Genomic DNA, 25,220 nt, shown 5'->3' with positions numbered 1-25,220 from the left:
AGCTGAGCATGCATGTGCGCACACACGCACACACACACAGACACAGGCTATATAGTAGGACCTTGCTGCTTATCCAGTCTGTATATAATAGTCTGCATCTGTTAACCCCAAACTCTCAATCCTCCCCCTTTCCTGCATTCTTTTAAGAGGTCCACAAATTATACAGCTGGTCCTGTCAGCAGCCCTGATATAACTGCTTCCCAAGCAACATAATAAAACTCCAGGTATTCTCTAGAGCTCCCTCAACCTTTAGTCCCATGCCTCCCAAAGAAATCTCCTTTGAAGGAGATGAGGGTCACTCCTCACACAAGTCAGTTCCCATCCCAGCTTTACTTTCTACCCTTTTCAAAACTTTCCCAGCTCAAAAAAAGAAGGCCACTGGTGAAAAGCAGGACATAGGGGACCTGCATTCCAGAAAGCAATCGGATTAAGATAGCCTAGAGTTAGTAAGAAGGATCCTGAGTGGCAGCAGGACCATCCCTGTGGTTATGACAAGGACAAGGAGAGAGGCTAGGGCAGCTGCCTCCCAGTGACCCATCCAGGAAATATGTTTGTTAGTTCATTTTATAAACATCTGTGCAGAATGAAGATATTCTTTGTTATTCCTGTCCTTAACAAGTTCACAATCTAGTAAGAGACGTAGAAATTTTGCAAATGAATTACAATAAAATGGGCTAAATATTTTTATGTATATAAACTGTGCTATAGAAGCACTGGATAATTAAACTCTGCCTGAGAGTCAGAAAATACCACAGGGAAAGATCTTGAAAGATGGACAGGAGTTTGCCCTTTTAAGAATTACCACAAGGAGCATTAAACCATCCCTGCATTCCCGCAAGGTGACAGGGAGAGGCCTGACGCACAGAAGCATGGACTGGGATGGGGGCAGGAGATGGGAAAGAAGACTGGAAACAGAGAGGTGAAAAGAGCCTTGCAATTCCAGCAAAGGAATCTGAGTTTGACCTAGCACGTCGGAGGAAGGAGAAAAGATTGGACAGAGTTAACTGTGCTTTTTAGGAAGATGCCTCAGCTGGTGGTATGGAGGAAGGCCTGGGGCAGAGAAGACTGGGAAAAAGGAATCCAGACAGATGCAGTATTAAGCAACAAAATGGTGATGGTGGCTTCATCAGTGCAGTCTCAGTGGAATGGCAAGCGTAGCATGGTCTGAGGTATTAAGAAAAGAATATAATAAATGGTAGGAGATAAAGCAGTAGTTACAAAAGGGAGGTTAAGATCAAGGGTTATATTTTTTAATGGCCAAAAATAGAGCACCTGAGAGCGAAAATAAGGATGAGGCCCCTGGGGAGATGAGAAATCACTGTCACAGAAAAGCTAGAAGGTAACAGATGGGGGCCTTTCCAGTTGGCTAAGCTGGTGAAGGGAAGGAAATTAGGGGAACTCATGGCAGGTAACGTATGTCTTCTTGGTTAGAAGGAAGGAGAGGTCAGCTGGGAGGGGAAAAGGGAAAAGCCCAAAAGCCTAAAGGAAAGTGGGAAAACTTTGAGTAGGTCCAATCTTGTTCTTACCAGCCCCTACCCCCAAATCCTAGTCCCCATGATAGATCCCTGCTTCCAGCCTCCAGGTCTCTCCGACCTTGGCCACCTGCTTATTCCAGCTCCTCCCCTGCCAGATTTCCACCAGCTCGTGCTCCACTGGCCTGCTTCTCTTCTTCTCCCCTGCAGTCTCCTGGGCCTCCCTGGGTGCTCTTGCCTCCCCATGTAGACTGGGACTGCTGGTGACAGATGTGCTTTCCTGCAGCAGCCATTCAGTTCAGTTCAGTCACTCAATTGTGTCCGACTCTTTGCGACCCCATGAACCACAGCACGCCAGGCCTCCCTGTCCATCACCAACTCCCGGAGTTCACCCAAACTCATGTCCATTGAGTCGGTGATACCATCCAACCATCTCATCCTCTGTCATCCCCTTCTCCTCCTGCCCTCAATCTTTCCCAGCATCAGGGTCTTTTCGAATGAGTCAGCTCTTTGCATCAGGTGGCCAAAGTACTGGAGTTTCAGCTTCAACATCAGTCCTTCCAATGAACACCCAGGACTGATCTCCTTTAAGATGGACTGGTTGGATCTCCTTGCAGTCCAAGGGACTCTCAAGAGTCTTCTCCAACACCACAGTTCAAAAGCATCAATTCTTCTGTGCTCAGCTTTCTTCACAGTCCAACTCTCACATCCATACACGACTACGGAAAAACCATAGCCTTGACTAGACGGACCTTTGTTGGCAAACTAATGCTAGGACAAGCCAGCTCTGTCTCTCTCTGGTATCTGAGCTATCTACTGCCCACAGAGTCCTGGGCCAATACCAGCAGTCTCCTAAGGGATCTCTCCCTCTCCAGCCCATCTTGCAGTTCCCATCTTCTTCTCAAGCCATCAATACCCCAAGATCCTACAGGAGCTCTCCATTGCCAGGTAAGGCAGCTTAGCTATGGGCTGAAGACTGGCCCCAGACCTATTTGCCTTGGCCTGCACGGAGGCTTTTAACAAAAGCTGAACTGAATTGTCAGGTTAGCCACAGGTGCCACCCCTCCCTAGGGCCTGATTCCCACCCCAGGCCCAATTCACACACCAAGGTGTTCTCGGTCTCTGTAGACATTTGACAATAAAGTCCATGCAATCTTGGGATTCAAGGCCTTTCAGTCTCTGGTCCAGTCACTTCTCAAACCAAACTGTCATCACCATGCAAAGCCCTTATTCCAGAGACCCACCTCCCTGTCCTGTCCTCCCCCTCTTGACCTCGGCATGTCTCTCTAGATGTCTATATGCCTGCCTCCCACCCCTCCTCTCCCCTATCAGTAAGGCCTTGCCCTCTCCTCTCCATACATCACACAGACCCCCTAATCTCTCCTCTCTCTTCAAGGAGGACTCCACAGATCATCCAAACCCACGGTACTTTTTGCCTGGACCCTTTACTTGCTCTTGTGTATATTTCTTTGTTCCTTTAGTTATCTTTTTTTAATAAGCTTATTTCCTCAAATAAGCCTATAAGTAGGATTCCCTATAAGTCACTCACACAATCTTACACACCACCCAACCATTGTCTTAAATCATGGCCATGCCCTGACAACCATAAAACATTAGAGCCGCACAGATTTGTAGCCTTCAGAACAGAAGCCATGTCTTACAGCTAATATACAGTCTAAAATCAAGAAGGTACTCAGTAGACATTTATGATGGGGAAGTATAAAAAGCAGAAATTTCTTCTTGTTAAGAAAACACAAAGGATAAAACAGGCCCACTGTTTTATCTGTTTTACTGTTTATGTAAACTCTCTGACTCGATGGAAATAAACAGCTCTTATTGTTCATCACTGCCCCGCAGGCACCCAAGGACAGGTGTATTTCACCAAGGCAAGAAGCAAGACCTGCAGGAAGCAGCTGCTGCTGCTGCTGCTGCTGCTAAGTCACTTCAGTCCTGTCCGACTCTGTGCGACCCCATAGATGGCAGCCCACCAGGCTCCCCCGTCCCTGGGATTCTCCAGGCAAGAACACTGGAGTGGGTTGCCATTTCCTCCTCCAATGCATGAAAGTGAAAAGTGAAAGTGAAGTCTCTCAGTCGTGTCCAACTCTTTGCAACCCCATGGACTGCAGCCCACCAGGCTCCTCTGTCCATGGGCAGGGGCTAGGAAACCCAAAGCTCTGGCCCCCCACACTAGTGATGATTTACAAAATGAACCTGAATAAATCTCTCAACCAATACTGATTTTTCTAGGTAATGGGATCTTTCTTTCTCACACTCTGCAGAGCTATGATATCAACCTGGTGGAGAGAGAAGGACTAGAGGGACAATCAGAGTAGGGGGAGGGCTGCCCATGTGGAGTCCCCTCCCGGCCAGTATTGCCTGGTTTCCCTTTATCCCAGCTTCCATGCTGACCCCTAGGTCTATGAGCGGCTGTGAGTCCAGCAAACACCCTTTATTCCCAATTCCCTCCCATAAAATATGTGCTTTAGCTACACACTGAGTGCAGTCCCCCGTGGAAATTTTATTTTTTTAATTAATTTTTGTTGGAGTCTAGTTGCTTTACAATGTTGTGCTAGTTTCTACTGCACAGCAAAGTGAATTAACTATAGGTTTACATATATCCCCTCTTTTTGGATTTCCTTCCCATTTAGGTCACCACAGAACACCGAGTTCCCTGTGCTATACACTAGCTTCTTATTAGTTATTTATTTTATATATAGTATCATTAGTATATATATGGAAAACAACTATACCCCCCCCAAAAATAAAAGGCAATATCTGAATACATAACAAAAATAGTGCGTGTCAATCCCAATCTCCCAATTTATCCCACTCCCCTCCTTTCCCCACTTGGAGCCAGTGGAAATTTTAAAAGTACAAACATGGTTAACACAGATTTGATGTAAATTCTACCATGGATCAACATATACCATGCTCTTCCAGGTGTTAAGCTACTCAGCTGGTATGACAGAAATAAGCACATTCTCCTCTGGCAGATGCCAAGGACCTGAGAGAGGGCATCACTGAGTTCTGGAACCAACCTTCCAGAAGGCTAGGTGCCGGCAGGAGAGCGGGATGCAGATGAGTAATGAGACTTCTCTGCTAAATGAAATATGCCAGACAGAGAAAAACATATGCTGCACATATCATGTATATGTGAACTCAAAAAAAAAAAAAAAGGCTGACTTCACAGAGAAAACAGAATGGTGATTGCCAGAGGGAGGGGAGGAGGAATGGGAGGTGTAGATCAAAGGGCACACAGTTTCAGTTGGAGGAAGTCTAAGTTCTGAGGATCTAATATACAGTATGATGACTGGAGTTGATAACTGCTTACTTGAAAGTTTCTGAGCATGTATCTTTTTGTTCTCACCTCAAAAAAAGGGAACAGAGTTAACTATATGAAGTGATGAATGTGTTCATTATCTTGATCTTGGTCATCAATTCCACAAGGTAAATGTCTATCAAATTCTCCTGCTGTGTACTTTACACACATACAATTCTATCTTATTCCTTAATAAAGTTGGGGGGGAAAGCAAAGAGGCAGAATTTGAGACGTGTTCTTGTACCTTATACTCAGGAAATATTCAGTCATTGTTCCAGCTGAAGAGAAAGGTTTCAGGTTTCTGAAAAGATGAAAAACCAGAAAAAACAGTTCTGAAGGAGGGCGTGTGATCGGAAAATGAAAGAAGCTGAGTGAATTTAGATGAACAGAACTCAAGGGGCACATGGAGGAAACAGAAGTGGGAAGAAGGCAGAGAAGTGATTACATTGGAAATAAGGACAAAGATTTGGAAAGATGACTTTTGAACTGACTTGCAAAGGAAGGTATCTAAAACAGAAAGCAGGAAGAAAAAAAAGAACTAAGAGCCAGAGATGATAAAACAAAGGACATATATAGCAGAGGCAGACGGGGAGAGACAGACTCCTAAAAATGTGGGATAAGAAAAAGTATTAAGAAGTGCAGACAATTTGAAAAGGTGGGATACGGTGACAAACAATGACACGTTTTAAAAAATTTAGAGCTAAATCCAGATGCTGAGGTTTTCTCAATCTACACATTTCCCCTCAGAATGGAAGGGTCTGTGACACTGTGTTGCTGGGGGCAGCATTTGGGAAGTGACTGCATTTTTACCCTCATTCATTTACAGCTGGCCTGGAAGCCAGGCCCCTGTCCTGAAGGCCCCTGCTGCAGTGAAAAGCCTACGGGAGAAGCGTCTGCCACAAAGGTGCTCCTTTAATTAGCTGTTTCTAAGACAAAAGTACCAACACCCCTGGACAAAATGTACTGAGTACTGGTGCCTGGATGGCTTGACTCTGAAAAGCATTAGTCATTCTGAAACAACTGCACAGCAACAAGAGAAGTCTTGAGTGCCAAAAATCTGATCATTTCACTCAGCATTTCTTAAGGCAAAGCTTTAACTTTTTTTTTAAACAGATAATTTGATTACGAAGGCATGCAAGGCAGCAAACACTGAAAGCAGGCTTTTATGATGCAGAAGCCACTACAAGGTCACAAAAGCTAGAAAGAAACATTTCACATTTCCTGGGGACCCATAGCTAGTTTCTCTTGAGTCCTGATTTCTGTGCATGTGTGTGTGTATATATGTCTGTGTGTGTTACCAATTCTTTTCAAAGAGCAAATCTCCCAATCCTAGTAAAGGTGGTAACAGTACGTGGCTAACTAGGAATCCTGGTAAAATTCATTAGAAGATGAGGACAGTTTCTTATGAGAAATATCTTATAGATGCATACATAAGATGTTGGTACTATATTACAGGATTCCTATTAAGCTAACACTTGATAGTCAGGGTCTCACTTGGCATGTTTGATTCATAAATGATGCAAAAGCAAAATGAATTATTAATGCAAAGATCATTTGTTAAAGATAGGAACCATTGACAGGATTTTACTAGGGCTGACGGGGCGGCAGAGGGTGGTTTATAGGGACTAGCGATGTAAGTGCAGAGCCTTTCATGGCCATGGTGGCCATGTTTCCAGGGTGGCCTGGGTCTCCAGGAACTGAACTGCTGCCATGTGCCTGCTGTCAGGCAGCCTCTGCAAAGCACACCCACTTAGCTTCTTTCTGGCTGCTTGCCCATGTTACAAAATCTGCCACCATCATGGTGCCAACAGTGGGCCTCCAGTCTCCATCTCCACAGTACCTGCAACATTACTGGGGATAAGAGGCTTGAATGCAGGGCAGAGCTCTTCAGAGCAACTTACTCTTCTTAGTACTTAACTATGTAAGTTGTTTAGTACTTTCCACGCGTCAAGCACTACTATCGGCACTTTACGCGCATTGTCTCACTGCATCCTCAAAACCTTGGCATGCCAGGGTACTGATATTATCTCTGTTTTACAGATGGGGAAACTAAGTCACAGAGAGGTCAGGTGAATTGCTCAAGGTCACGCACTTTGGAAGCAGCAAAGTCGTATTTTAAATCTGGTTCCCTCCCTATTTCAAAGCCCCTACACTTGCCATTGACTTTAAAGAACATAAAGTCTGAAGATGTGGTGCTGTCACTCACTCCCTGGGAGATGCTGTCATCACTGTCACCATGCTGTAGAATCTTTAAGACAAAGAGCAAGGTAAACGTCAGCTATCAAGGGCCTTTATTGAGATAAACTGAACTACAAGTGAAGGGAGATACAAAGTATAAAGCTTAGTAGTGTTAGTTTCTCAGTTGTGTCTGACTCTTCGTGATCCCATGGACTGTAGCCTGCCAGGCTCCTCTCCGTGGGATTTTCCAGGCGAGAATACTGGAGTGGGCTGCTATTGTCTTCTCCAGGGGATCTTTCCAACCCAGGGATTGAACCTGTGTCTCCTGCATTGCATGCAGATTCCTTACCATCTGAGCCACCAGGGAAGCCCATGAACCTCATTACGTGTATCAATGCTACTCTAGCCCTACCACTTACCAGAGGCTGCTAACTAACCTTGAAAAACTGGGTCTTGGAGCCAATCTGCTCAGATTTGAATGTCAGCTCTGTTATTAATACTAATCTCAGGCAAGACATTGAACCTCTCAGGGCCTTAGCTTCCTGGTTATAATAACAGAACCTCCCTCACAGGGTTGTCATGAAGATTAAATGAAGTAAAACATGTCTCAGAACCATGTATAGCACACGGTGAGTATTAACTACTATTATTTTTACTAGTATGGGCCTTTGGGCAAGATGCTTAAGTCCATCTGAGTTTCCTCATCTATAAAGCAGATTGGCAGACAGTTGTCATGAGGGTTAAGTGAAATAAAACCCTAAAAGCGTGTAAGATGCAGACCTCATAGTAAGCACTCAGAAAACATTCATTTGTTTTCCTCTTCCCAAGAGGCCACTGTCACTGGCCCTTCTGAGACCTCAGTCTCCCACAGTATGACAGGGGACACCCACCCACCCACTCCCCATCATCGCTTACCTCACAGGCAAGTCACAGCCAGAGCCTGCCGAAGGTCTGGCTGCATGTGAAGAAAACTGGGTTCTATTTTTAGTTCTAGTGTTTGAAAAGCCACTTCTCTAAACCTCAGTTTCCTCACTTATTCCTTCTATTGTAACCTCAGTACATGTATTCCAGACAGCATGCTACATGTTAGATATGCAAAGGCAGACCAACAAGGTACAGGTCCCAACTTCCGAAAGTGGACACCTTAGTTCAAACTAAAGGCATGCAAACAAATGAAGTGTGCTGATTGAGCTGTAGTTAAGTCAGAGAGTGGCCCAAAGGAGATAGGAGCCAGGGTATCTAGGCAGGGCAAGATTCAGAGAATAGAGGCCCTTGGGTTGAGCCTTACAAACTGAATAGGAGTTTCCCAGGAAGAACAAGAAGAAAGGTGTTCCAGTCTGAGCAAAGGCTCAGTGATGCCAACTGAGGAACTCAATAATGACTTATAACTGAGTAAAAGGGAGCAATTAGGGGAGTGGCAGGAAAAAAGGACAATAGAATCTTCCCCACTTACCCTATAGAATTTCCACAAGTCCAAACAAGAACAATTAAAACACTGAAAAAGACACTGTGTCGCAGAAATGTTGTATATGATTACTAGTAGTACTCTGCTGCTGCTGCGTCGCTTTAGTCGTGTCCGACTCTGTGCAACCTCATAGACGGCAGCCCACCAGGCTTCCCGTCCCTGGGATTCTCCAGGCAAGAACACTGGAGTGGGTTGCCATTTCCTTCTCCAATGCATGAAAGTGAAAAGTGAAAGTAGAGTCACTCAGTCGTGTCCGACTCTAGCGACCCCATGGACTACAGCCTACCAGGCTCCTCTGTCCATGGGATTTTCTAGGCAAAAGTACTGGAGTGGGGTGCCATCGCCTTCTCCGTAGTAGTACTCTAGCAAGGTTGATATGGCACTAACTTTTCACCCATTTCCTAGCATGAGAACTCCAGGTACTGTTTTTACTCTTACCACCACTTTGCCACCCTTCCCTCCCCACTGAGAGAAGGTAAGGAGGATTCAGCATTGATGTAAGTGGAGAGGTGGGAGGCAGAAATAAAAACTTTCAGCTCTTTGTTTCAATGACCACAAACTGAAAAGTCCTTTAACTTAATGCTGCTTGTATTTTTAAAACCTCAGTCTGTACTGGGCAAAAAATAACCTTGACCCTAAGCCCATGGCTTTTCAAATGTTCTCCACGCATGCATGTCTGTGTGCTAAGTTGCTCCAGTCGTGTCTGACTCTTTGTGACCCCATGGACTATAGGCCACCAGGCTCCTCTACCCATGGGATTCTCCAGGCACAAATACTGGAGTGGGTTGCCATGCCCTTCTCCAGGGGATCTTTCTGACCCTGGGATTGAAACCACATCTCTGCATTATCTAGTATCTCCTGCATTGGCAGGTGGGTTCTTTAATACTAGCATCACCTGGGAAGCCCACTCTTCTTCATAACCCATAGTAAAAAAAAAATATAACATAAACCAGTCTCTCCCTTTCTCACACACACATACACACTATTAAACAATACACTTATATCTACTATATGTAACTCACTCTGATACTTCCTCTTCTATTCTACTGAATGTCATTAAAAAAAAGTGTCAGTTACAATTTCCCAACTGATTTCATTACTTGCTAGTAGGTCGCACTTGCAACTTGAAAACACCATCCTAAGAGACAAGGAAGACTTACGAAAAATTTCAAAAGAATGATTCACAAATCCCTTGAATCTTTCTTTTCTTTTGCATTTCCAGATATTGCAAAATAAAAGAAAGTCCAGGCCATTTCCTAGGAAACATGACATCCCTGGGTGCACAGTTCACATAGGGTGCTGCTGATGACAATAAGTTAGAGGTTTCCACACAGGGTATTTTGTGTGTTTGGTTGCCATAGGCTGGCTGACCAGTAAGATTTCAAAATACAGGAGTCTCTCTTAGGCGGGGCCTTCGTGCCCTGTGGAAAGTAGGATCGTATGTCTCCAGTGTCTTTTCAATGAGAACATTCAACAAGCAACTTCTTTCATGTAAAGGGATCACCACACATCATAACCCAGATGTGAGCAGCATTCCGCCTCAGGGTAGCTGAAATAGGAACACACTGCCTAGATGCCTTTCCAGTCACGCACAGACTTAAAATTCATATTGCCATCGTCGCTACCATCATCTATCTCCTCAAGCCTAAAGAGTGCTCCCCATCCAGTTCTGTATGTTTTTTGTGTTCAACCAAAATCCTAAACCCGGAAAGAAACATAAAGGTCATCTGGATCTACCCTTTTCCTTCCAAAGAGAACAGCCAACTAAACCTTCTTCTTCATAGTCACTTCCCCTTGTACCTCAACATCCATCTGTGTTTCACAGGGCATTCCTTGTGCTACTGCACAAGCTTGAGATGTTTCTACCATCACACTTCTGATTATACTGTTTCTCCGGCTTAGAATTCCTTCCCTCCTGCCAATACAAATCCCACCCACCATTCCAGATCCCTAAGAAGCCTTCCCCAAATTCTATGGGCCTGTTATCCCTTCTTCCTTCTTTGAAATGAGATTAAGCTCACTGAGTTTGTACAGCCTTTGGCCTCTTAGATGCTATTTAACAGACAGTTGATATGTATTTATTAATTTTCTAATACTTAAAAGAATTTATATTTATAAGAAACTTTAATTTTAAATTAAAATTTTCTACAAAATACACATCAAGGGGTAAACATGAGGATTTAGTATTTTATCATGAATTTATTTAAATCAAGTAATCATTAAAGAAATAAGTATTAAGCTGTTAATTTGAACATACTCAGAACCCGTGACTATAATGGTGGTAGGTGCCAGTCCTTTGATTTTTCTAATATATATACTATCATATGACAGACACCCGTATTAGGCAACTGAATTCTTACATGCATCAGACAGAGCAACTGAGTGGCTCCCTTCCTAAGGAACACCATAGAAGATGCTCTTATGGAAGGAGACTTTGTGCTTTGATACTCAGTGAATCTGAACTTTGTGTAGGCTTTAGTTATTTATTGTCATGGTAGACTACTGAATTTCAGAACTTTAAAACAATTTAAAGATTACCTATTGAATCTCTGATAAGGAAATTTAACCAGGAAAAGGTGAGCTTCACATCATCTCTGTAGAAAATCATAGAAGTGGGGCTAAAAACCTAAATCTGTTATCCAAAGAAGTCAGGAGCTGGAGCTGTAAGTCTAAAAACCTCATACCACCGAGCTCTTCAGTTTCATTTCCTCTGTCCCCACACTTCCTGTCTTCCACCAGATGCCTCTGTCTCACCACTGAGGAACTTCCCCGGGTCCTCCACACCAAGCTATTTTCCTGACATTAACCAATTCCTCAATGCTGTTTCCTCTTGATGCCATGACTTCTCCTATCCTGCCTGGCAATTTCACTGTTTCTTCTGGTTTGGCCCTTATCCAACACCACACCTGCCCAAACTATACAACCTTAATTTTAATCCTTCCAGAAAAACTTGTTATATGTTCCAGACAAAGTTACATATGACACTGAAGCTGGTGACCATGATGACCACCTCACAAAGAATCTTATTCTAGGACAGAACAGGATGACAGAGTTCTTTTCCATTTCATGCTGTGTAAAATATAGAACATGCTGGGAAAAGTTTTCTCTTCAATCAGGCAAGTAGTTTCTGAAGGTACATGGCCAAGCAAATGTCCAATATGCTACTGAAGAAAGAGCAGAGAAATAGCTCCGGAAGGAATGAAAGAGGCTGAGCCAAAGTGGAAATAAAGCCCAATTGTGGATGTATCTGGTGGTGAAAGCAAAGTTCAATGCTGTAAAGAACAATATTGCATAGGAACCAGGAATGTTAGGTCAATTTACCTGAATCAAGGTAAATTGGAAGTGGTCAAACAGGAGACAGCAATTGGTCAAACATCAACATTTTAGAAATCAGTGAACTAAAATGGACGGGAATGGGTGAATTTAATTCATATGACCGTTATATCTACTACAATGGGCAAGAATCCCTTAGAAAAAATGGAGTAGCTCTCATAGTCAACAAAAGATTCCAAAACGCTGTACATGGGTGCAATCTCAAAAATGACAGAATGATCTCGGTTCGTTGCTAAGGCAAACCTTCAATATCACAGTAATCCAAATCTATGCCCCAACCACTAATGCCATAGAAGCTGAAGTCAAACGGTTCTATGAAGACCTACAAGACCTTCTAACACCAAAAAAAAAGATGTCCTTTTCATCATAGGGGACTGGAATGCAAAAGTAGGAAGTCAAGGGATACCAGGAGTAACAGGGAAGTCTGGCCTTGGAGTACAAAATGAAGCAAGCAGGTCAAAGGCTAACAGAGTTTTGCCAAGAGTACACGCTGGTCATAGTAAACACCCTCTTCTAAAAACACAAGGGACAGCTCTACACATGGACATCATGAGATGGTCAACACCGAAATTAGATTGACATATTCCTTGCAGCCAAAGATGGAGAAGCTGTATACAGTTAGCAAAAACATGACCAGGAGTTGACTATGGCTCAGATCCTGAACTCCTAATTGCAAAATCCAGACTTAAATTGACAAAAGTAGGGAAAACCACTAGGCCATTCAGGTGTGACCTAAATCAAATCTGTTGATTATATAGTGGAAGTGACAAATAGACTCAAAGGATTAGATCTGATAGACAGAGTGCCTGAAGAACTAAGGACAGAGGTTCAAACATTGTACAGAAGGCAGTGATCAAAACCATCCCCCGCAAAAAGACATAAAAAGGGAAAATGGTTGTCTGAGGAAACCTTACAAATAGCTGAGATAAAAGAAGTGAAAAACAAAGGAGAAAAGGAAAGATAAACCCACTTGAATGCAGAGTTCCAAGGAACAGCAGGGACAGATGAGAAAGACTTTCTCAGTGAACAATGCAAGAAACAGGAAAACAATAGAATGGGAAAGACTAGAGATCTCTTCAAGAAAATTAGAGATATCAAGGGAATGTTTCATGCAAAGATGGGCACAATAAAGGACAGGAATGGTATGGACCTAACAGAAGCAGAAGATATTAAGAAGAGGTGGCAAGAATACACAAAAGAACTATACGAAAGAGATCTTCATGACCCAGATAATCACGAAGGTGTGATCACTCACCTAGAGCCAGACATCCTGGAGTGTGAAGTCAAGTGGGCCTCAGGAGGCATCACTACAAACAAAGCTAGTGGAGGTGATGGAATTCCAGCTGAGCTAATTCAAATCCTAAAAGATGATGCTGTAAAAATGCTGCACTCAATAAGCCAGAAAATTTGGGAAACTCAGCAGTGGCCACAGGACTGGAAAAGGTCATTTTTCATTCCAATCCCAAAGAAAGGCAATGCCAAAGAATGTTTGACCTACCATCCAATTGCACTCATTTTGCATGTTAGCAAGGTCATGCTCAAAATTCTCCAAGCTAAGCTTCAACAGTATATGAACTGAAAACTTTCAGATGTACAAGCTGAATTTAGAAAAGCAGGGGAATCAGAGATCAAACTGCCAACATCCACTGGATCACAGAAAAAGCAAGAGAATTCCAGAAAAACATCTACTTCTGCTTCATTGACTAAGCTAAAGCCTTTGACTGTGTGGATCACAACAAACTCTGGAAAATTCTTAAAGAGATGGGAATACCAGACCACCTTACATGCCTTCTGAGAAAACTGTACACAGTTGAAGAAGCAACAGTTAGAAATGGACATGGAAAAATGGACTGGTTCCAAACTGGGAAAGGAGTACATCAAGGCTGTATCTTGTCACCCTGCTTATTTAACTTATATGCAGAGTACATCATGTGAAATGCCACGCTGGATGACGCACAAGCTGGAATCAAGATGGCCAGGAGAAATAACAATAACCACATATATGCAGATGACACCACCCTCATGGCAGAAAGTGAAGAGGAAAGAGCCTCTTGATGAAAGAGGAGAGCGAAAAAGCTGGCTTAAAACTCAACATTCAAAAAACTAAGACCATAGCATCCAGTCTCATCACTTCATGGCAAACAGATGGGGAAACAATGGAAACTGTGACAGACTTGATTTTCTTGGCCTCCAAAATCACTGCAGACAGTGACTGCAGCCATGAAATTAAAAGATGCTTACTCCTTGGAAGTAAGGCTATGATAAATTTAGATAGTGTATTTAAAAATGACAAAGGTTTGTATAGTCAAAGCAATGATTTTTCTTGTATGTAGGGATGTGAGTGTTGGACCATAAAGAAGGCTGAGCATCAAAGAATTAACTCTTTCTAACTGTCGTGTTGGAGAAGACTCTTGAGAGTCCTTTGGATAGCAGGGAGATCAAACCAGTCAATCCTAAAGGAAATCAACCCTGAGTATTCATTGGAAGGACTGATGCTGAAGCTGAAGCTCTAATACTTTGGCCACCTAATGCAAAGAGCCAACTCATTGGAAAAAGACCCCGAGGCTGGGAAAGATTGTTGGCAAGAGAAGGGGATGACAGATGATGATATTTTTGGATGGTATCACCGACTCCATGGACATGAGTTTGAGCAAGCTCCAGGAGATGGTAAAGGACAGGGAAGCCTGGCGTGCTGCACTCCATGGGGTTGCAAAAAGTCAGACATGACTAAGCAGCTGAACAACAACAACAAAGCAAATGGTTATGCTTGCAAGTAGGAAAAGTAGAGTTTATTGAGACTAAGAATAAAGACCAAAAACATCAATAGCTCTAGCTCAAGAGTAGAAACATGGATCAATATGACCCCACCTTTTCTTATTGTTGTCTACATTCTTGTCAAGGCACTACAAGGAGAATGAGGTATTCAAACTTGAAGACAGAACAAAGAAGCCAGTAAAAAGTCCAAATAAAGCAAAACTAGTTACAGAATGTGGTAATAAACATGTGGACTTCAACGGCCAACTGGTCAGTGTTGGTTCCACCATTAACAACGAATGACCTTGGCCACAGTACTTAAACTCTCCACTCAGTTTCCTCATCTGATATAGGGGTAACAGTAGCTGACCTCACAGGGTTGCCAAGGGGATTAAATAAGCTAATATCTATAAAACCCTTAGGACGGTGCTTAACACATATTAAACCCTATATAAATATTTGTTATCTAAAATAAATCCTCAGTTTGAAATTATTTTAACAATCATACTACATGTCTGATGACCTCCAAACCACACTAGCAGTTTCAGGACCTATAGATATCTTGATGGTTCCCATTCAAGACCACATATCCCCTGCATCTTCCATTATGAATTGCTCCCCAGGAATTCACTTTATAGTTCCTTCACATTGGGAATTAAAAGGACTATACTCCAGAATCTCTCTCAACAATGGTCCCCACAGCTGCAGCCACCACACAGGGTGAGAAATGGCCTCTCTCATGTAGAAGTCAAGGCCTGCAAAACCATAAAAGTCTTTGTTTGTCCACCCATCACAAAGTCTACCTGTCACCTGGAACAGGACTGGAATTGGTGCACAACTGGCTACCTGCCAGAGGGAATACAAAACAAAGGTAAAATTCTTCACCCAAATGAGTCTTGTTGGTCCAAGAATCACAGTGGAAAGCAAAACTCCTGAGAGCTGGTCAAAACTCCTGAGTTTTGACCTTTCCAAGGTCACCAAACAACTACCACTCTGCTAAACCCAGGACCTTGTCTGACTCTACCTCTCAGGAGTATGAACATTGCTGATACACTCTTTCTTTTTCACAGTTTCCAGGCCACTGTATTCCCCTGGGTTTTCTGGCTATCCCTTTTCTTGGTTTTATGCCAGTTGCTCCTGCCTTTCCACCTTCCCTACATTGGAATGTCCTGGGTCTCATTCCTTGGTCCTCTTCTTTCTTCCATCCACACTCCCTTTCACAGTGGGCTCATCCAGTTTTTTGGTTTAAAATACCACTTTTCCCCCCAGATCTCCAGTCCACCCCTAAATCCTGAAAGCTTCATTCAATAACTCCATGAGATGTCTAAAAAAACCCCCTAAACTTAGCTAGACCAAAGCCAAACTCCCCACCTTCTCCCCAAATCTCTTCTTCTGTCTTCCCCATCTTCACCTTCCCCTAGCCCTCCCATCTCCCTTTGTACCTTACCCATCAGCAAATCCTATCGAGGTTATCATCTAAAAAAATTCAGAAACCAGCCATGTCTAGACTGTTCTCTGGTCCTGCTCTCTGGACCATCTCTCTTGGGCACTGAAACGCCCTCTTAAGCCTCTGCTTTTGCCCCACTACAGTATTTCCTCCAAGCAGCAGTCAGAGAGATGCCACTAAAATGTGAGATCATGTCACTCCCTCATTCAAAACCTTCCAATGGCTTCTTCTCTCATTCAGAAAAGCCAAAGCCTTTACAGTAAGTGCACGGCCCCATTGAATCTGAGTCTCCCCACCCCCACCCCCTCAGCTCTCTGACCTCATCGCCCCCCTCACTCACTCCACTCCAGCCATACTGGCCTCCTTGCTGTTCAGCCTCCAAAACTCATTCCATCTTTTGCCTGGAACACCCATCCCCCCATACCCACACGATTCACTCCCTCACCACTTTCCTATCTTGGCTACAAGGTCATCTTCTAGGTGAAGCTGTACCTCACAACATTTTTTTTAAATCGCGAACTGTACCTGTTTAGCGCACTCCTTATCTTCGCTGCTCTATTTTTTCCCATTAGACTCAACATCTTATTTTACAAAATTTATAATAAAATTTACTATAAAATTATTTTGTTTGTCCCATCAGAGTACTTACGTTGCCTTCCCCTATTAGAGTATAAGCTCCAGGCAGGTGGGGGTTTGTGTCTGTTCATGTTAACTCCTGCATTCCTACTACCTAGTAAGTGCCTTGTTTTACAGCAGGTACTGAATAAATATTTGCCGAATGAAGGGGAATAATGTCTGACTTGGTTCCTCTTACCTAAGACAGTCATCACCGTCTTCATTAGCTTCATGGGTGTCCTCCGGCGGCTGATGGACCCACTCGTATGTGGAGACAAGACATTGGTTTTCCTCTTTACATACATGTAGATCCGCAGGTACACCACGACCATAATGAAGAAGGCCATGAGGTTGGACACAGTCCAGAAAATGAGGTAACTCCTGCTATAAATGGGGGCCAGGGAAGAGCAGGCAGAGATGTCACAGAGGCAATTCCAGCCCAGCGTGGGGACAGCCCCCATAAAGATGGCGATGGCCCAGATGAACAAGATGAGCAGCGTCACCCTCTTTTTGGTCAGGTTGCTGTGGACCCGCATCCTCATGATCGACATGTGCCTTTCCACGGCAATAACCAACAAATTGGTCAGGGAGGCTGTTAAGCTAGCGTCCAGAAGTCCCTGGCGGAGAAACCACCGGTTGACAGTCAGAGTTTTTGAAACCGGGCCAGTGTTAAACATCAGGTACACATAGGCAATTCCAGCAAAGAAGTCTGCAGCAGCTAGGTTAGCCAGCAGGTAGTAGAAGGGGAAGTGAAACTTTCTGTTTTTGATCACTGCTGCGATGACTAGAGAATTAGAAAAAAAGATAAACAGGCAGAAAAACGTTCCAAAACACAAAACAATTAAAAGCTTCGTTCCTGTCCACTCATCAGCAGTGTCAGTGTTGCTCCTATTATAAAAAAAGTCCATCCGCTTATCATAGTAACACTCATTCATTGTGGAGAAGAACTGAACATCCTAGAAAGAAATTTAAAGAAGAAACAAATGTCACTCTTTGCAAAAATCAATCACTAAACCACCAGTTGCCATTGCTAAGCCCCTTATTCTAGTCAACTCCTGTTAATCCTTCAGATCCCAGTATAAATGTCCCTTGCTCCAGGACCCTGGCCCTCGACCTCCTATTACAACCTTTATCTCACATCAGTCACTGTTGTCTGTTTCTCAGGTTAGGTGCAAGCTCAGTGAGGGAGGGTCTGTATCCATTTTGTTCATCATGATAAGCCCAGGACCCATCTGCCCTGGCTGTCTCAAGACCAATATTTACTGAATGGTTGGCTAGCTGGCTGAAAGAATGAATGATCAGGAGGCAAAACTAAGTCAAATATTCTGAACCTTGCAATAATCCACTCTATACTGGTAACAATTACAGCATAGCATGTTAACACTTCTCGGTGGTTTCCAGCTCATTTCTTATTTATAGGTTCTGTTTATTAATCAAGGGCAAGTTGGTAATGCCAGGCACATTCTTGCCAATATATCAGGTGTTGAGTTACTCTTCACATGACCACACACCTTTCCCAAGACTTCTGATCCACCTTTGCCACGTTTTAGTTTCAAGCTACAACGACATGGTTAAGCACGTGGTACAGAGCTGGCAACTTTGTCCTCAGTCCTCCTTTTTTACCTTCTTGTTCACTTCTTTCATACTCTCCTAAGCCAAACTGCACCAATGTGAATTTGCATATTTGATTATCCACCTGAATCACTTCAAGTCAGTTTCCTTCCCTGGGCTCTGTGTAACGGCCAGTAGCAGAAGACCAGTCCTTCATGGGTAAGACTAGAATCTGGAGTCCGAGGGTATGATAATGCACTTGCCAAGTAAGGACGAGTTGTCCAGACACACGTCTGAAAGTAGACCCCACACTGGGGTACCAGGCAGACAAGTTAGGTACTAATCTCAGGATGAGGTCTCTTGCAGTCCGAAAGTGAGGGGTTCTGACCAAGGAGGGGCTGGGCAGGGGCTCAAACGATGCCCACGCATCTGTGCTTGTTGGGAAGACCAGGTGTTTTGCCTCAGAGTGATCCGGCCATTGCTGTGAAGGGTCCAATCAACGGAGAATGGAGTCGAAGACCAGGAAATCTACCTTCTGGAGAGAATGACCAGGGCTCTCTCTCAAGAAACAAGGCTGCAATATTTCTTCTGGAGAACTGGATACCTGGTAGACACATGCACTGAGCAGTCCACTGGTGGGAATGAAGTGGCTCTAAAGGTGAAAACTTAATGGAAATCCCCAGCTTTTAAGGCTCTTATAAATTCTAAAGGCTCTTGTAAAGCTCAATATCACATCCAGAATCAGGATAAGGGGATCAAATATCAGTCTAAAGTAGTACAAAATAGATATTTATTGTAGACAGTCTTTATTTTAATGTATAATGATATAATGATATTTTTACTGAATTAGATATATGTGTCTCTGCCATAAATAATGAAAGGTAAAATATCATGTTATATGCTTCAGATAAACAAATGGGAATGATCTCAAGATACAAATGGGTCTAAGTGCCTTTTACTAATGACAAAACAAAAACTATTCTCTTTGGAAGATATTGAACAACCACTAACTGCCGATATCAGACAACTTCATAAAACAGGTCAATATATCTACATTATATCATGATAATTTCCCCAAATTTAAACTACGCATCTATATGATAATTTTCACAATATTCCAGTATGACTATACCATAATTTACTTAACTAATCCCTAACTGTTGGATATTTAAGTTGTTTCTAATATTTTACTTTGACAAGAAAGACTACATTCTTATGCATTAATCTTTACACACTTGGCCAATTATTTCCTTAGGATTAATCCATAGATTTTAGTTGATGAAGTAGCAAATATAAACTTATTTAAAGGTTTCTTGTATATGTTGTCGAACTGCCCTCAAGACAGATATTTCTAATCCCACCAGCAGCAGATGAGAGTTGAATGGAAGACACTAATCTAGTAAAATTCAATTTTAATATCCAAAGAGAAAATGTAGCTTTCAACAGTACTGAAAATATACTGAAATTCAGGACAAAAAATCCAAAAACCACATGAGAAATTTTAATGATTATGTGTCTTTTTAGTAGGCAATTGCTATGTGTCCTTCTACTAATGAAAAATATTTCATGTATTTTATTTTGCTATATGTTCTAGATAGCTAAGAGAAATACAGTTCTGATTTAAAAATTATATTTATTGCTGTTTAGTTGCTAAGTCATGTCTGACTTTTTTGTGACCCCATGGATTGTAGCCCACCAGGTTCCTCTTGTCCATCGGATTTCCCAGGCAAGAATACTGGAGCGGGTTGCCATTTCCTTCTCCAGGGGATCTTCCCAACTCAGAGATCAAAACTGAGTCTCTTGCATTGGCAAGTGGATTCTGTACCACTGAACCTCTTGGGAAGTCCTAAAATTATCTTATCTTTAACTCATCAGTTTATCAAGATTAATGTCAGAAAGATGTAGGAATTAACATACTAGCAGAAAGCTAAATTTTCCTAATTTCATTTAAAAGAGGTTTTTAACATTTATTGTGGTCATAAACTTGGTTGAATTTGTAATTACATCATGCCCTAAAACTACAATGATTATTAAAAACTTTAAAAATCTTCAAATTCAACTTTCCCTCATCAAAACCAAAATGGCACATTCTTCGACACATTTTAGCAAAATTTGTCCAGGGAATGCGAAGCAGTTTTGTCTTACAAAGTTGAAAACCACAGGAAAACCATGATTAATCAGAACTCCCACCACAGTTTCCTACCTCCCAGGCTCTAATTCTACTTTCGGGAGAAATAGACAATGAGAATATTAAAAAATTAATATAGGGAATTAGTGAAAAAGATTCCACAAGATGGAATATTATGTACCCATTGAAAATCATGTTTACTGTGAAGCTGTATTAATATGAAGAAAAGCATATGCCATTGTTTTAATTAAAATAAAGTATATGTATGTATACATATATATATAAGTACACATATATTTATATATATATACACACACACATATAAACACACACATATGTGTGTGTGTATATATATATAAATATATGTGTACTTACATAAATATGTATACATACATATACTTTAATTAAAACAATATAAACATATAAACACACACAAATATGTGTGTGTGTGTGTGTGTCTGGACTACTTTTAAAAGACAAAAAAAAGAAGAGGGAAAAAACTCAAAGTGTAAATAGTTAACAAAGAACAAAGAATGGTAGAATTGTGGGGTTTTATTTTTTAATTCTTTCCAGTTTTTTCTACAGTCTACATTTTTTGTAATAAATAAATAGACTCTTAAATGCTGGTTTGCAAATTCTGTTTTAGGAGAACACATTCTACTTAGTATACCTTTCTTTGAAAACTATGACACTGAAAAATCAAAATTAATCCTCAAAGGAAAAACCTCAAGGATTCACTTACGTTCATTATTATTACTCTTATCAGCACAGCACACTTTAGAGTTTTCCAGTGATAATGAAAATAAAATGGTTTTCTACTTAAAATTTCATGAAACAACAAAACCTTATAATGCTGACAACTGGCCAAATCAAGAGGTCCCATCAAGAGGCCAAATCAAGAGGTTCTCTAACTCTCTTATAAAACATTCCCAACACAATCACCCCAGAGTCCCAAAAATGAATAATGGAAGTTTGTGAACTAGTACTTCTGATTTTTTTTTTTCTCTGCCATAAGCTGTCCAGCTTGTTGACAGTCCCCAGTACATATTAACAACAGATCACCATATTCTCGTAGCTGGAAATTACCAAAAACTTAGTGAGCTTATAACAAATGATCGACTTACCATTTCTTGACCTCTCTCAAACTTCAAAATATGATTCTATTATAAATTCTAAACATCCCCTCCTCAGAGATACTAAACCAATCCAAAGTAACCCTCAGTTCCCGCTATCAGAGAGCCTTGCTTTCTCTACCAGTTATGACATATTTTTGTGTGTGTTTTGTCTTTATTATCCATCCCCCTCTGCTAGACCTCTCTGCTCCATGAGACCAGGGACCTCGCCTTTTATGCTCACATCTATAGCATCAGCATGTGTGGAGGGGGCAAATGAATCTCCATTTAACATTATCTCTTCCCCACTAAAAGGAAGAGGTTCAGTTAAATGCCTTTGATGACTTACACATCACCCACTAACTATGCCAATTGGAGAATTTCACTGATTAACTTCGTGTTCTTGGGTTAGTTACTTAGTATCTTGACTTTACTATTACTATTTTTAATTGCTAATATTTGAGTGATTACTCTGTGCCTGATGCTGGACTAAGCATTTTATGTAGGTCTTCTTATTTAATCCTACCCACAGTGATGCAGATACTATTATATGATCTATTGTGCGGGTGAGGAAACTGAAGTATCCTCGCCTAAGGTCACACAGCTAGTAAGTGGAAGACCTCGGCTTCTCTTGAGGCAGCTGTGCTCCCAGGCTCACAAGCTTCTCTACAACACTACATTTTCTCTCCACAGACAATGAAATACCAGACAGACCGAGAACTATAGTCATACTTACAATAACCACAGAATTACCAAAATAGAATGATCCCATCAAATCACGTTCAAAGACTGTCTTGTGTTGTACGCATATTAAAAAAAAATTGGGACAGCCTAAATACCCTTTAGGTTTTTTATTTTGTTTTTAAAGCCCTGAGAAATATAGGAAAAGGCATGTTTTCTGAAAATACGCTTTCAAATTTCATAGTAAGCAGGCCACACAATACAATTTTAAGACTAATGTTGTTCAACTTGAATTCTGCCAAATCTCAAGCTTGGCTTTTTTTTCTTTTTCTTCCTTTCTTCTTCTTCTTCTTTTTTTCTATACTAAAGGTTTAGAGGGTTTGAATAGTTTTGACCCAGAAACAAAAGATGTTAAACTCTGGAGGTATTACCACAACTTTCAGTTCAGTTCAGTTTAGTTGCTCAGTCATGTCTGACTCTCTGTGACCCCATGAATCGCAGCACGCCAGGCCTCCCTGTCCATCACCAACTCCCGGAGTTCACTCAGACTCATGTCCATCGAGTCAGTGATGCCATCCAGCCATCTCATCCTCTGTCGTCCCCTTCTCCTCCTGCCCCCAATCCCTCCCAGCATCAGAGTCTTTTCCAATGAGTCAACTCTTTGCATGAGGTGGCCAAAGTTCTGGAGTTTCAGCTTTAGCATCATTCCTTCCAAGTTTGAATAGTTTTGACCCAGAAACAAAAGATGTTAAACTCTGGAGGTATTACCACAACTTTAAACTTCAGTAATTTAAGACTTCAGAAAATGATGGTTTAGAAAGTCTATATGTAGAATCCAAATGAAAACTTCAGGAGCAAAGCTTTCATTTAGACTCTCCCAAACTTGATTCTCTAAAACACTGTCCAGCCAGCCCATAATGTGGAAACAATTATGAAAATTAAAACATGTGAAAACCACTCAAGCTGCTTATTTCAAACTACATCTTGGGAGACAAGTTGCTGCTGGCCTTTTAGTTGGCTTTCAACAACACTTTCTTTTTCCCCTTGGGATGAAACAGGGTACCTCCAAAACAAGATCTGTTGGTGCTGTGCACATTTTCGTTTCCTGTGGTCCACAAGTGTAGAACTCTCCTCTCCTCTCTGGAAACCCCAGCCAGATGGGAGCTGGAGATCAGGTTAGTTGGTACACTAACAACCAGAAAAGAGACCACTCCTGCCAATCAACCACATTTATGCACTAAATTCTTCTTATTAATTCATGTTAATGGCAAAATTGGGATAGCATGGGATATTTTAACTCCACATGTGATCCCCGAGGTTCATTTCAGCCATGAATTTCAAGGCCCTTAAACTGCTGCTCCTCTGCTCAGAAGCCTCTTCCCCTAGATATTCCCAGGGCTCACTCTGCCACCTCATTCCTGTCCAAACATCACCTCATCAGAGAGTCCCTTCCCTGCCACTTTGTAAAAGAGCACGTCTCCAAACCCCCACCCGACCCCTTGCCAACTGCACTGTCACCCTGTCCCTTGCTTTATTATTCTTTACAGCATTTCTCACCACCTGACACTGTCTACTTGGGCTTATGGTCTGTCTCCCCATGTGCTTAGGAAGCTGGGGCCTTTGTGCTATTGTGGCATGTCCCCAGCACGTGGAACAATGCCCAGCACATAGTAGGCACTCAGTAGATACTAGTCCAACGCAGAATTAAATGAAGCACACATGTGCCCACATGCACCTTGCCTGTTTACCCAAACTGAGCATTATTACTTTCCGCTGCTGCTTCTGCTGCTGCATACTCTCTAATTAGGGTCTCAGAACTCTTTCACTTTCCTCTGTAGACTTGGCTCCCAGCCCTGCTAGATGAGAGGTGTGAGGAGTGGTGTTTGCCACCTTGGAACAGAAACTTCACAAGAGCAGGCAAATCAGGGTGGTCTGAAGGGTAGTCCCATGGTAGAGACCCCTCCCCGGTCTGTATGGACATCAGAAATTATGACTCCTCTTTGAACACAACTTCCAAAGAAAAGGGGGACTCAATGGCCAAAGCTAGGCCAATTGAGCAACAAAGTAAAGTAGGATTGGACTATCACCCAAAGTATTCCAAAAAAATCTATTAGTCATACTGATGGAAATAAAAGACTGAAAAATATAATAAACGAAAAAGAAGAGATGACTCTCCCATGCAGAAGAAATCCAAATAAATTATGTAGATGTTGCCCGGGAGGGGAACATCTCTCCCAGTCCTTACATGTGGACTGTGCATGGTAGCTTCTTCCCAAAGAGAGCATGACAGGGTTTGGGCCGCTTTTCAGTGCAGAAACTTGACAAACATGACTTCGGCCAGGTAATCAAGGTCAGCATCAACAGTGACCAGTCACACTGCTAGCCTGTAACCTTGATCAGATACATTAAGAATGATACTTTACTCGGTAATCTTCTTTCTCAAAACCATGCTGCTGCTGCTTACTCAGTCATGTCCACTCTATGACCCCATGGACTGTAGCCTGCCAGGCTCCTCTGTCTATGGGGATTCTCCAGGCCAGAATACTGGAATGGGTTGCCATGCCTTTCTCCAAGGGATTTTTCCAACCCAGGGATTGAACCCAGGTCTCCCGCATTGCAGGCAGATTCTTTACCATCTAAGCCACCAGGGAAGCCCAAGCCCAAGAATACTGGAGTGGGTAGCCTACCCCTTCTCCGGGGGATCTTCCCGACCCAGGAATTGAACCAGGGACTCCTGCCTTGCAGGCAGATTGTTTACCAGCTGAGCTACCAAGGAACCCCCACAAAACCCATAATACCAGCCTGATCTGAGAAAAACCTCAGATAAATCCCAACAGGAGGACATTCTCAAAAATCATCAAAGTCATCAAAAACAAAGAAAATCTGAGAAACTGTTCCAGCTAAGAGGAACCTAAGGAGACATGACATCTAAATATAATGTGTATCTCAGATCCTTGAACAGAAAAGGAATATTATGTAAAAAGTGAGACTATTTGAATGAATATTATTATATTTATTATTATAGAATATATACAATTATAATATAAACAGTATATTTATATATTTATAAATAATAATTTATAAATTTAAATATATTAAGTACATAATTATATGTGATTATATAATAATTATATGCAATTATTATAATTATATATTATTAATATC

General features: G+C 42.0%; 1 protein-coding gene across 1 annotated transcript in view; it reads right to left on the bottom strand.

Moving 5' to 3' along the window:
* Positions 1-25,220, bottom strand: part of LPAR3 (lysophosphatidic acid receptor 3) — an 83,780-nt gene that overhangs the window by 38,612 nt on the left and 19,948 nt on the right. The window contains exon 2 of the mRNA XM_019957189.2: positions 16,783-17,539. Within this exon, the coding sequence (XP_019812748.2) occupies positions 16,783-17,518 (736 nt within the window). The 5' untranslated portion in view covers positions 17,519-17,539. The remainder of the gene's footprint in view (positions 1-16,782; positions 17,540-25,220) is intronic.

This window comes from Bos indicus, chromosome 3 (assembly GCF_029378745.1).
Source record: "Bos indicus isolate NIAB-ARS_2022 breed Sahiwal x Tharparkar chromosome 3, NIAB-ARS_B.indTharparkar_mat_pri_1.0, whole genome shotgun sequence".
In the NCBI taxonomy this organism is placed as follows: Eukaryota; Metazoa; Chordata; class Mammalia; order Artiodactyla; family Bovidae; genus Bos; species Bos indicus.
Note: the sequence above shows the minus strand (reverse complement) of the source record. Positions and strands in the feature narration are given on the sequence as shown.